General features: G+C 40.6%; 1 protein-coding gene across 23 annotated transcripts in view; it reads left to right on the forward strand.

Annotated features, from left to right (window-relative positions):
• Positions 1-12,519, forward strand: part of Tcf4 (transcription factor 4) — a 347,519-nt gene that overhangs the window by 302,986 nt on the left and 32,014 nt on the right. For all 23 annotated transcript variants that reach the window (XM_052742440.1, XM_052742441.1, XM_052742439.1 and 20 more), the window contains 3 exons: positions 6,977-7,044; positions 8,170-8,248; positions 10,646-10,722. In XM_052742440.1, coding sequence (XP_052598400.1) covers positions 6,977-7,044; positions 8,170-8,248; positions 10,646-10,722 — 224 coding nt within the window. The remainder of the gene's footprint in view (positions 1-6,976; positions 7,045-8,169; positions 8,249-10,645; positions 10,723-12,519) is intronic.

Genomic DNA, 12,519 nt, shown 5'->3' on the forward strand with positions numbered 1-12,519 from the left:
CAGCTAGGAACAAAGTGTTCAGATACACGAGCCTGTGGGGGACATTTCCCATTCAAACTGTAACAGCTTGGCCTTTGAGATCACTCCCAGAGGGTCACTGATGAAAAACTCAGGCTATGTTTTAGAGAAAACATCATACTGCTGTTTATTGCTTTAGTTTTTTTGTGATTTTTTTTTTCTTTTTTCTTTGAACTTTGGGAATTGTGTGAATCACTTATGTGGGAGAGCCTTTGGTGAAGGAGATGGTATTAAAATGTTAAAATATAATTTCTGGCTAACTAATACCCTTGCTTGCTTATTCAGTAATTTATTTCACACTTGAGATGAGCCACCTAGCTGCTCTCTCCTATCACATCTCACAGAGAAGCAAATTTAGGAATGAGTTTCCATTTCTGGAACTTTCCATAAGAGAACTTTTACCAGTGTGCTGTACAGGCTGACCTTGGAGAGTTATGGACAGAAGTCACATGGGGGAAGTTTTATTAGCTACCAGTGAAGTTTAGGCAGATTTGAAAAACAAGAAGAAAGAAAGAAAAGTGCAGAACTGAAAGACTAAGAGGGCACATTTCACTACAGTGTGGTTTGACAGTTGGAAAGCCCCTTCTCCAGTCATGAGGTTGGTGATGAAGGATGGCCGGTCATTCATCCTCGTACATGACAGATTTCCTGTCTACTTGTGGTTTGAGTCATTTTCTTTTTAAGGAAGATATGGAGGTGGAACAGACCTTCGAGTTCAGGAAAACACACTTGGGCCATCTTTTAGAAACTATTGTGTAGACTTGATCTTCAGTCTTTATGTGACTGAGGCATGCGTCACTGGGTAAAAGAGAGATTGTGGTCCAGGTTATTCTCTGTGAATCTTGGACAGCTTGATTGCCCGATACAGTGAGAATAAGGTTTGCTTGTTTTAGATGGCCCTCTCCCTGATAGCGTGAGGACAAACAGCGGTCACCTGGGCAGAGTAGAGGGATGAATGACTCCTACAAAGAGCCCAGCTGCATGCTGAAGATGAACTTAGCCTTATGTATAAGCTTCATGGGTCCAGACAATGATAAAGATCTCCAATTTTAAAAGAATAGTATTAAATTTTTAAACCCAAACAAAGGATCTTTAGGAATCTACTACATAAATGATTTTACAAGAATCAATATTCTTGTCAAAAATCCATTAGAAAAATATAGAAAGGCATCATGATTTCTTTGAAAATAAGTACATCTGGAGATTCAGCCCTGTGGGGAAAAATACCCTTATTATATTTGCATAAACACAAAAGTTACTTTGAAGCTACTTTAAGGGAGAACGTTCTTGAATAGTCCAGTATGTTCTGCCTTAAAATAATGTATTCTCCAATTCCTTGTGTAAAAATGCAGAGGAAAAATGGAAGTCCAGTTCTAAGCCATAGTCTCATGGTGTTCCAGTACTCATGTGTCTTCATGGAAGATTCTCGTAGGCTTTGGTTTGGTGTGTGGAAGGAGGCAGCGATGGCCGCATGTCTGCATAACATGAAGAGAAGCCTTCTGATGTCAGTGTGCTTCCCTAACAAACAGTGAGGACTAATAGGATACATCTGTAGACTTTTGAAAATATTTGGCATATACTCACTCATTCTGAAATGCAGGAAATAAAGAAATACTACATTGCCTGTATCTCAAAGAACAAACAGGGCTAATTAAATAATTGGTAAATAAGGAACACATAGCCTGACACATGTTTGAGATTACACACATGATCCTGTAGGGGGAAAAAAAAAAAACCTAAGAGCACTAATGCCATAAGAATGGGTTCGAGCACTAACACATGGACAGCCCAGTTTTCAAGTTTTCTTGGCACAAAGATGCAAGGCAATGCAGCCCTCTGAAACATGGCATTGACGTTTAAGGAAGCTTTCTGGATTCAGAAGGCTGCTCCATGTCTCCGTATCATGTGATAATATTTTACCATGGCTATCAGCCATCGACCTAAAGCCTGTAGAACCTCACGTATCTGTGGAGGGAGCCACAAACTGTAGAGCTTCAAGACACAGCCTCTCAAGGCCGGCATCTCACTTCTTGTCTGTTTGCTGCATCTCAAAGATGGAAAGTGCTTGCTTGGGTTGGGGATGGCTTGTCATCTGTCTTGCTGAGACAACTGACTCAGCCTTCTTTTTCGAAGACTTGTTTGCTTTCCTTTGATTTTTCAATGCCCAATGCCAGTTCTTCTGAGAAACATTTATGAAATTTTTTTCAATGACATATCCATGGTAAAATATTTTACTTGTGGCTTAGGGTCCATTCCTGTCCTTTCTAGCAAATACTAGCACATCCTTTAGATTCCATTGGCGGTTTCTGAATTGGAAGGGTCCCTGAAGCATCCTGGACTAAGTGAGGTTAATAGGGCACAGAATGGATCAATGGTAGCTCAGCTGGTTTAGCACCTAAGCAAGGTGGGAGCTTTAGGAAGTGACTTGCATCTCTTCTGCCTCATCCCCAAATACTCTTTCAATGCCAGGCAGCTGATGTTTGTCAGAAGTGGTATAGTCCAGATCCTCTTGATCCAAGTATGCACACAGAGGAAGTTATTAGATGCCAGCTGCAGAGAACAGGGCTTTCTACAGGGTAGTACACTTTGCTTTCTTCCTACTTTTTCCTTCCTGAACGATCAGCTCTTGCTGATCAAGAGAGGACCTTCTGCTATAGCATAGGTCAGGGAGATTCCTCAAGCCTGAGAGCCACTCAGCAATCTGCCCCTTCCATTGGGAACTGCCATCTATATACGTTGACAGTGTGATCTTTGAGATTTGGGGGCCATACATCCTCCTTGTCCCTCACAGGGAATTGGGCAAATAACAACATAACACTTTATAATAACCACTCTTGTTTTATTCGTCTTTAACTGGCTTACCATCTGAGTCCAGAAAAAGATGGTATTTCCCATGTTTTTAAACCTCAAGCCAAGTAGTGTTGAAGGAACCGGCTACTAAGATTGATTTAATGCAACATATGTTAAAGATTACTCTGAAATATCTATCGGGTTCATGAATTAATCTGCCTTACAACTTTCACTCCTCCTGACATGTTTGTGTGACATGAAGCATGTTGGGATGTGGCTTTCTAGTAGAAACATTATGTCCCTTTTCCCTAGAGGACTTGGTTTCATAGTAATTTTATTAAACTCGTCACATAATATCCAGTCTGTGTTTTATGAGGAGCTTGAGCTTTCAGATGAATTTGGGTGATGACCAGGCACAGACTGAAGAGGAAAGATACATTTTATCCAGCCGTGTCAGGTCTGTGGTTATAAAGACCACCAATGGAGAGCAATAAATGAGTTTGATTTAAGCCTCTCCACCATTTCCTGCACACAGTCAGGAGGCCCACCTTCCCCTCTGAATGCCTGGAGTCATTCCCACGTAGCATCCCTGCATCGCGGCCATGTTGGAGATTGTTCTGAGAGTCTGAGAGGAGAGTTGGCAATGTTCCATGTCACAGTCATCTTTGCGGACAAGCTCATGGTGTGGCCATGCTTCTCCTTAGCATTTTAATGACATGAAGGTCCTTGGGACACAGTTCAGAAGAGCCTCATCTTGAAGCAGCCCTTCTCTGGATGACACACTGACTTGTAGTTCCTCTGCCTTTGATGTCCTCTGTTCCCTGCCTCAGGTTATGGGTGTGCAATAAAGGGGAAACATATTTTCCAGAGTCCGATTTTCAGGGCTGATCCCCAGGCACCACTCGTCCTGGTATTTTGTTTGGGGTGTGTTCTGATGGGAATCGCCATTTCCCCAAAGTGCAGACTAACAGAAGGTGGTCCACCACCGAGCACAGGATATGAAACCTTTGTGTGTGCTCCATCTAGCCAGCAACAGCACCTGTGTTTGAGCCATCGGAACAATACTTGAGTGGCTGGCAATATCAAACCCTCCTATAAAATTACAAAGCTTTTCATAATTGTTCATCTTCCATTTATATCATACTTTTACTTACAGGCTGGGTTGTATTTTTGTTGTTGTTGTTGGTTTGTTTGTTTGGTTGGTTGTTGTTTGTTTGTTTCTGTTGAACAAAAGAAATTGATTAGAACCAAAATAAATTAAGTTGGGTTTCATATTTATTTTTGTCACATGGACATTAGTGATTTTCTAATAACATACATTGACAAGAACTTGGTACTAAAATAGTAATGAAGTTCTAATACACTGAAGCCTGAACGGTGGATTTAATATGTGTTTTTGCTAAATATGACCCACTTTTCAGTACCAAGACCAAATATTATGCCATTTGAGAATTAAAAATGTATCTCCTTTCCAATTCTGTGTGTCCTTTCGTGTACTGGTCACACAAATAAAAAGAGACATCTTCAAGAGCAGACCAAGCTCACTTTGAAAATGTGTTCCCCCCGTGTTTCCTGGAACAGAACAAAAGGCATGCCCAGGGAAACAGTAGACTAGCCCCCGCAAACTGCTTTGAAATTTAAGCCCTTGGGTTGGGCTGTCCAGCTCTTGCAAGGTAAAATGGCTTAAAGTTAAAAAAAATAGTCCGTTCTTATCGGTGACTTGCATGAATAGCCTTTGTAGTTTTCTGAAACATTTTTATGACCAGATGAGGTAAGGAGTTGATTCTATTTTTGATTCAGCTTCCTGAGTCTTAATATCTCTTTGTATAAAGAAGACACTAATAGCTTAGTATAAAAGGTTCAGTGCTTTAAAACAAAAATCACACTGGGGCTAGAAAGTTGGCTCACCAGTGAGCCCTTGTTGCTCTTGCAGAAGACCCAGGTTCAATTCTCAGAACCTACATCGTGGCTCACGGCAGTCACTAACTCCAGTCCCAGGAGAATCAAAGCTTCCTTTTGACCTTTCCGGCCCCAGACACATATGTGGTGCGATACATCATGTAGGCAAAACATTCATACATATTAAATAATAAGTAAGTCTAAAGATTTTCAAAATCATACAAAGAGTATCCAATCTTTTTTAAAGTATGATTTTATGTGATACATTATTTACTTTGTAGATGTTCTTAGAATATGTTCAATGGTTTTTCAAGTCTTCCTGTTTTCTGTCGTAAAAATGAATGGATGGGGGATATTTTATACCCTTCATTTAATCTTCTGAAAGCTACTGCTGTAGCAATTCTTTATTGTTAAATTCTTGTGTGTTTTTTGTTTAGATTTTTTCCCCCACCAGTATTTCTATGAACATTCACTTTATGGAGATCTGTATTGAAATCTGTATTGAAAACAATATTTTGACTGCAACCTTTGTTTAAACATATAAGAGTGAAAAGATAATATTTCTCAATGAAAAAAGATAACCACTCCCACAGATAGTATAATAATGCATATTGATGAGATGTACTTTCTATGTCTTCAGATCTTTATCATAGCACTTTTAGAACCATCTTTAGTTTTTAAAACTCTTTAATTCAGAAATTGACATTTTCATACTAGAAATAATTTCAGCTATTTTTTTTTTTTTTTTTGGTTTTTCGAGACAGGGTTTCTCTGTGTAGCTTTGCGCCTTTCCTGGGACTCGCTTGGTAGCCCAGGCTGGCCTCGAACTCACAGAGATCCGCCTGGCTCTGCCTCCCGAGTGCTGGGATTAAAGGCGTGCGCCACCACCGCCCGGCTCATATTTTTTTATCTTAAGTATTTTAATGGGCTTAATACCTTTCTAAGTTGCTGTTATGTGCCCGGTTCTGTGATATCAGACATACTTTCTGAGAATTTTCCCACACCCATAATCCACAGTATTCATAGAACTCATGTCCATCAGACATTTGTGATAGGAAAGGAAGAGGTTTGCTTTCTCCGAAGATACTGTGTTTTGTCATGCAGGTGACACCTTTCAGTGTCCCAGGAGTGAGCAAATAGGTCTGTGTGGGAGTTGTGTTTATCAAGTAAAGCATATGTAAGAAATAACTGACATGCCTAGCATGTAAATGTGTGAAAGTTACAAACATACCTTCGCTACACTGAGCAGAGTCCAGAGAATGAAGTTAGACCCAGAGAAGCTGTGGATTTGACCACTGCAGTCGTGATCATGTCCTACCACGTGTTGTAGGTCTGGAAGGAGATGGTATAAGTTGGTTAGCTAAAAGGGTCTCCTGTTGAAGAAGGCTGGGGAACGTAAACATCATATAAGTGTGTAGTGAAATTTTGCTTGAACTCATCATTTATCAATTAACTTAATATTTCCTTTTCTCACTCCACAAAAAAGTGAAAAAAAAATTCTCCTAGAACATTAATAGATTATCCTTAAGTCTGTTGGCTTGTGTTGAGGCTGTTAGGTAGACAGTATTCCCCAGGTCCAGCCAGTGTTTCTGTGAAACACTCGTAACACCACCTGGCCCGTTCTCAACCACATGTACCTTCAACAAAGGAGTTGGCTGTGTTCTATACTGGAACATATGCACTATTATTAATCATACCTTTTTTGTTTTATATATGGAAACTATATATTTGAAATAATAAAAATATTCTCTCTCGTCATTAGCCAGACCAATTATAGATTTGTTTTCATGCTCTACCTGCTGTCCAACACTAAGATGAACACTCCATTTTGCTGTCTATCAAATTTTTCTTTATTTAAATATAGGTGCAAATTATTCATGAAGATAATTCAATTATATATAAAGAAATGTTGGAGTTTGAGGACTCTCCAAGTCCTGCAAGTGTCACATTTTTCTTAGCAATGATGACCACTAAGGGCTGGCTGGGTATCTGTCTCCAGTAACTACTCACCAGTGACTTGCGGGGGAGTAATGGCAGGGGAAACATTTTGTCTTTAAATCAAGGTGTCAGGTTTATATTTTATCTGTAAAAAAAAGTAACATGAATATATTTGACATCTACCTCAGCAAACAAATTAATGCTAATTAAAGATTAATGTGTTATAATTAGCATTAAAAATGCAATTAAATTGTGAGTAAATGGACCAGGAATAGAAAACGGTTAGACGTCTCACTGCCTGGTTTTCATATTCTGCCTTTTGTTTTTGCAGCAAATAGAGGAACTGGGGCAGCAGGCAGCTCCCAGACTGGAGATGCTCTGGGAAAAGCCCTGGCTTCGGTGAGGAAATATTGACTTTGGACTCCACAGGCACCGCGTGTGGCAGGGTGAACTTTAATCAGAAGTGGACATATGGAATTTTAGAAAATAAATGCAAATAGCTTTGATTGGGGGGTGGGGGTGGGCGATAAGGATCACTGAGACTTTTGAGGGAAAGCGATTTCACCTCCTTTGGTGAGCAAGCCTCTTTGATCTTGTTTTCCCACTGGTGTTCAGTCACCTTCAATGAGGGTCTAGGGAGATTCTCTGGGCTTTTTTGGCTCATAGATTTTTTTTTTTCTGTGATCCTTTCTCATTTTTCCATCTCTAAATTATTATAGATGTCCATTGACTAAGACTGACTCTTCAAGAGTCAGTTGCAAGACAGTTAGAAAAATTACTTGGGGAAAAAAAGAAGGACAGTAGCTGAGGTCCACAGGGGACCTGTCACCTCATTGGCACCTAAGGGACTTAACTTCTCTGCCTTGTCACCCACACTGCCAGTAAGCTGGAGCTGAATAATTCTTGTGTGCTCCCTAGTGACAAAATAGCATTCCTTATTCATTCAACTCAAGTACTGCTCCTTGGATTGTCCTCAGAGGCTGTACATGATCGCTTACACTTTTAAGAGGAAATTCGTTCTTCTAAGATTTGTGTCTTTAGCTGCTTTTCCCCTCCCACTGTGAACATAAAACAAGTTCCGGTAACATCAGCATTGAATCCAAGTGAAAGTACTTGTTTAATCTGGGCTCTCTGGTGTCCGGCACTCAGATGCCCCAATCCCAGCAGACATGATACTGCCCCGCCTCTTGTCTTCTGGAGGAAGAAAGGAAAATTAGAAAGCCGTATGTCTTTGGCTTGCCCACAGCCACACAGCCAGTGATGGGTAGGAAAAGCACTGGACTTGAAGTTGGCTAACCCCACTTCCTTGTTGACCATCACACACCACTGCCGTGATTCTTTGGCAAACTTGAGGTTATTGTTGCATTTTTTTTTTTTTTCACTTTGGAATGTTGTTAGGACAGTGGTCTGCCACATGCGTTTTGTGACTTGTGGGTTTTAAATGAACTACATGGCTACTTTTATTGTTTATGCATTGTGTATTCAGAATAAATGAGAAGTTCTTTTCCTCCCCACTATTTTAAGATCTATTCTCCAGATCACACGAACAACAGCTTTTCCTCAAACCCTTCAACCCCTGTTGGCTCTCCTCCTTCGCTCTCAGGTACTGTATTCCACATTTTGCTTCACAGTTGTAACGGGTTGCAGAAAACACCTTCGGCACTCCCACTGCCTACAGAAATCTCAAATCATAGCATTTCCATAGACAAATAGAGTGAGGTGGATGAAGGTGCATTTGTATCCACTTTTTTCCTTAAAATTAGATGAAAAGGCATTTCTTCAACTCTTCTTAGTTCTACAGAATATGTTCAATAGCCGAATCATTTATTCCAATAGAATTTTTCAAAGAAATAGTTAATGTAGTCATGGATGTCTACTATTTATAGGCTATATAAATGAATCCTTCCCTGAAGATATTTGAGCCTTCCCTAATTCTGTTGAAATATTTAGAAGAAAGTGTGATTTTTGTACATAAATTGTTGTATAATTGTATAAAGTAAGGGGGATGTTTGTCTTTAAAATATAATTTATTACTATGATGTATGGATTCTCATCACATAATTATAAGTGGTACAGTTATATAGTAAGACATTTTACTTTTCCAAGGTACATTTGAGTGACCTACTGCCCTTCTTACATGAATGCTTTCAGAGAGCCTTGCCTTGTCTATATCTCAGATCATTTGGAAAGAAGACAAGGTAGCTTCCATACAAACCTGTCACATGTATACCTGACCTTACTGGAATTTAGAATAGATTTGCTTTACCTAAAGGTTGTGTCCCTGAATCCTGTCCTGTTCCCTGTGTGCAGCTCTCGTACAGCTCCCTGTAAACTGAGTCCCCGTGTAGAAAGTAAGAGGTTTCAAACTACCAAACGGCTTTATGAAATGTTGGCTGCAGCATGGATGGCATTTCAGCCACTGTGCTATATGACGTTTTTCAGAAGAGGACAGTGGTGGGATCTCCTGGATCCTGAAGTCAGTCTGTTCTGGGTGACCAGATTGAAGCTGGGACGATGCAGGCTGATTCTGAGATGGTACCCGAATACCCCCCATGGCACAAATGAAAAGGAAAGCTCAATATTGTGCTCTTCTGGCTTGGCACCAGATACTTAGGCTCTGAAAAATTAACTCAAATATCAGTCTCCCAAACCAGAGAAGGATTGAGTACAAAGGACTTGAGGTAATAGGAGGAGAGTATGAAGCTGGTGGAACACCACATTTCCCACTTCAAACAAAGCAGCTAGTTCCATGGTCTTGAAGTGTGAGAACAGCTAATGTCAGATGTCCTGGTTTTGTGTGTAAGTGTACCGAAGTGAGGGAAGGCTGGGTGGTTTGCCAAGGGTATGCCGGTAACAATGAGAGAGCTTGCTCAAGAACCTGGTACTCAGGTTCCGGCTGCCGCTGCTCTTTAGGGAAGACTGGGGAGGTAGATGCACAAGCCTTCAGTGGCACCTCAGCCTCAGCAACCTGCTGTAGGTAGAAGGTGCAGAAAGCAGGCCTGGGGAGGGCACTTTTTAGGGTCCTTGTAATGCTTTTTGGAAGACCACATGTTAGGAAGAAAGAGCTTTTATGAAGATATAAATAAGGGGACAGATTGCTATTTTCACACCAACGGCTCTGTCCAAATTCTGTCAAGAAAAGTAATTGAACAAAATATCCTATTTTTATTTAGCATAAAAATACACAGGCATACCCAGAAAAGACAGGAAGAATGGATTTTAAATGTGCTGGCAGCCCCAGATCATGGGATCTTGAGAGATCATAGTTATTGGGTTTTTTCCCCCTGTTTTGAATTATGGATTTTCTAAGTTTTCTACAGTATATCTGAACTTTAAAACTGATTTAAATTTAAAAGTGGTTTTTGTTTTGAAGGTTGGATAGAGGAAATATATTCTAGAAGGCTCTTTGGAAGAAACTGCTTAGTTGCTATTGTTTTAAGTTCTTCTTTAGTGAAGTGCTTTGAACTAACCTGATTCCGTCCAGAAGTTTCTGAGGGGACCCCAGTATATACAGAGCATGTGCTAAGCACTGAGTTCGATCTCCAGCACTAAAATAAATAACAAATACATAGGTTTTGAAGGTTTATCTCATTCCATAGATACTTTCAAAACAAGAGTCAGGTTCTTCTGCATTAACAAGGGGATTCTGATTGAACACAGTCTGGCGTCCAGTAGAGGCCTAATCACCCCTTCTCCTTGGTATCCTTAAAAGCACCGTGACTTTCCATTCTCCTGTGACAGATTTCTCCCAGAGGAGTTCTGCTAGCTGAAATTTAGACCCAATAAAATATTCCTTTTTACAGAGCAGCCTGAGGACACTGTGAGCCCATGAAAAGACTACATGTTTTACATTTGAAAGATTTCTCTGGCCCCCAGATTTTCATCCGGGAAGATTAAGTGTTTTGTCTTATTGCTAATGGGAATCAGCACTGCTCTTTTGTGAGTATAGGGGGTCTGAGTGTACACTGATTTGATGGTATATTTTTCCTTTCAATATCAGCAGGCACAGCTGTTTGGTCCAGAAACGGAGGACAGGCCTCATCATCTCCTAATTATGAAGGACCCTTGCACTCTTTGGTATGTCACAGCTTAGACCTCACTGCTTTCCAACCAGGTTTCCCCTTTTTCTGTCACTTTAAGATTCTCGTTCTCGATAATCATTACTTAAGGTCTGCGTTAAGAACACCAGCTTGTTGGAACCAGTCATTAGGCTATGCTCTTCTGTTTGGAGATGGTGACCTAGATGCAGCCAGAAGGGGAGCCTAGGGCTCCAAATACCTAGGGCCTGTCAAGAGATTGAAAAAAAAAACAACAACACCCTGAAATCTTAGTGTTGTGCCCTCCTTCCAACTTCTTTGGGAAAATTCCAGAGCAATGAGTACCCAAGTGTGAGGTCTGGAACACTTGAAGATGCTGTCTCCCTCCAACCTGTCTGCCAGATAACAGTAGGCCATTTCCACCTAACATCAAACAAGACGACTACCATTCTAGTCACCATAAACTGTGGTTCTTGTAGGAGCACAGCAATTTTACTGGTAAAGAAGTGACTGCTCTTCCAAAGGAAAACACTGAACATTTCCATGAGCTTAATTCATATTATAAATACTCACAGGATGATTCAAAGTCTGGCACTTTTATCCTCCTCAGCTTCGGGTGGGTGGAGCTGGAATTATGCAAGAACCATCCCTGCACCATGCAGGTTGGGTGTGCACATGAGTCAAGTGGTAGGGGGCCGTTTGTCTCTCAGGATTGAGTTATTCTTTTTTCCTTCATATTCTGAGATGAGACAGAAGAAAGCCTACATTTCCCTATCTCTGCCCATGTCCCTATCCATGATTTAGAGGCTGCTGTCCTCCTTTTCAACTTAATTTTGAAAGGAAACTCTGCACATGGAAATACAGAGACAAGTTTCCTTCCTTCCTTCCTCATGCTCTTCCTCTGTGAACTGTATGAATCATCCAGCTATGCATTTTAGCCAATAAAGACAACTGCATGGAGAGGAAACATACCCATGGCCCAGCTCTTTCATCTACAGACTACGTCTAGATAGCTCAGTTGTTTTAAGTACCGAACCTCTGCAGACTGTTCTCCATAGCCCAGCCATCAAAACCAGCCTTTATTCCGATGTAGAACTGGAGGACTTGGAACAGAGCTGTGGACCACAGCTTTGATTCCTTGTACATTCTGAACACTCACAGGGGTTCAGAAATAGAGATCTCCCTCTCCACCAGGAGACTGTAAGCCAGGAAGTATGCCAGGCACCCGTATCATTTCTTTTCATGCTTACATTGACCCAAATATCTACTATCATCCTTGCTTTTGTAGATTAAGAACTGGAGACTCCAAGAAGGTTGGTGACACTCTCTGGGTCAAATAAGTAGCACAGCCAGCAGCCTAGGGAGGTCATATAACCCCCAAGCCTACCAAATCAAAATCTTCTGTGCCATACACTAACTCTATTAGACACACATTCTTCCTGTTGGTATAGAATAATTAGAAATTGCTTTTCCATGCAATAGAGCTGGCACATCTGTTTGTACAGCATTTCAAAACCAAAGTAGACTATAGCCTGTTCTAGTACAAAACAGCACTAGATTTAAGGTTTTTTTTTTAAAAAGGAACAAGCACATAGATCCAACCCTGACTACTATTTCTTGGCAGTTAGACAGTAATTAATTCACTTAATTTTTGAGCTACATTTTCATGTCTATATGGAAGGAGCACCCCGATCCTATCTATGAATACACATGGAATGTGGGTTGATAACATGGTGCATTTTAATGTGTACACTGGCAAGTAATACTGTGATTATTTGTCACAGTAAAAAGGAAGATGTAGCTGTGTTCTTTTTCTTCACTGATAGCTATAGCATAG

This window comes from Peromyscus californicus, unplaced genomic scaffold (assembly GCF_007827085.1).
Source record: "Peromyscus californicus insignis strain IS unplaced genomic scaffold, ASM782708v3 Scaffold_17__1_contigs__length_78620276, whole genome shotgun sequence".
NCBI lineage: Eukaryota > Metazoa > Chordata > Mammalia > Rodentia > Cricetidae > Peromyscus > Peromyscus californicus.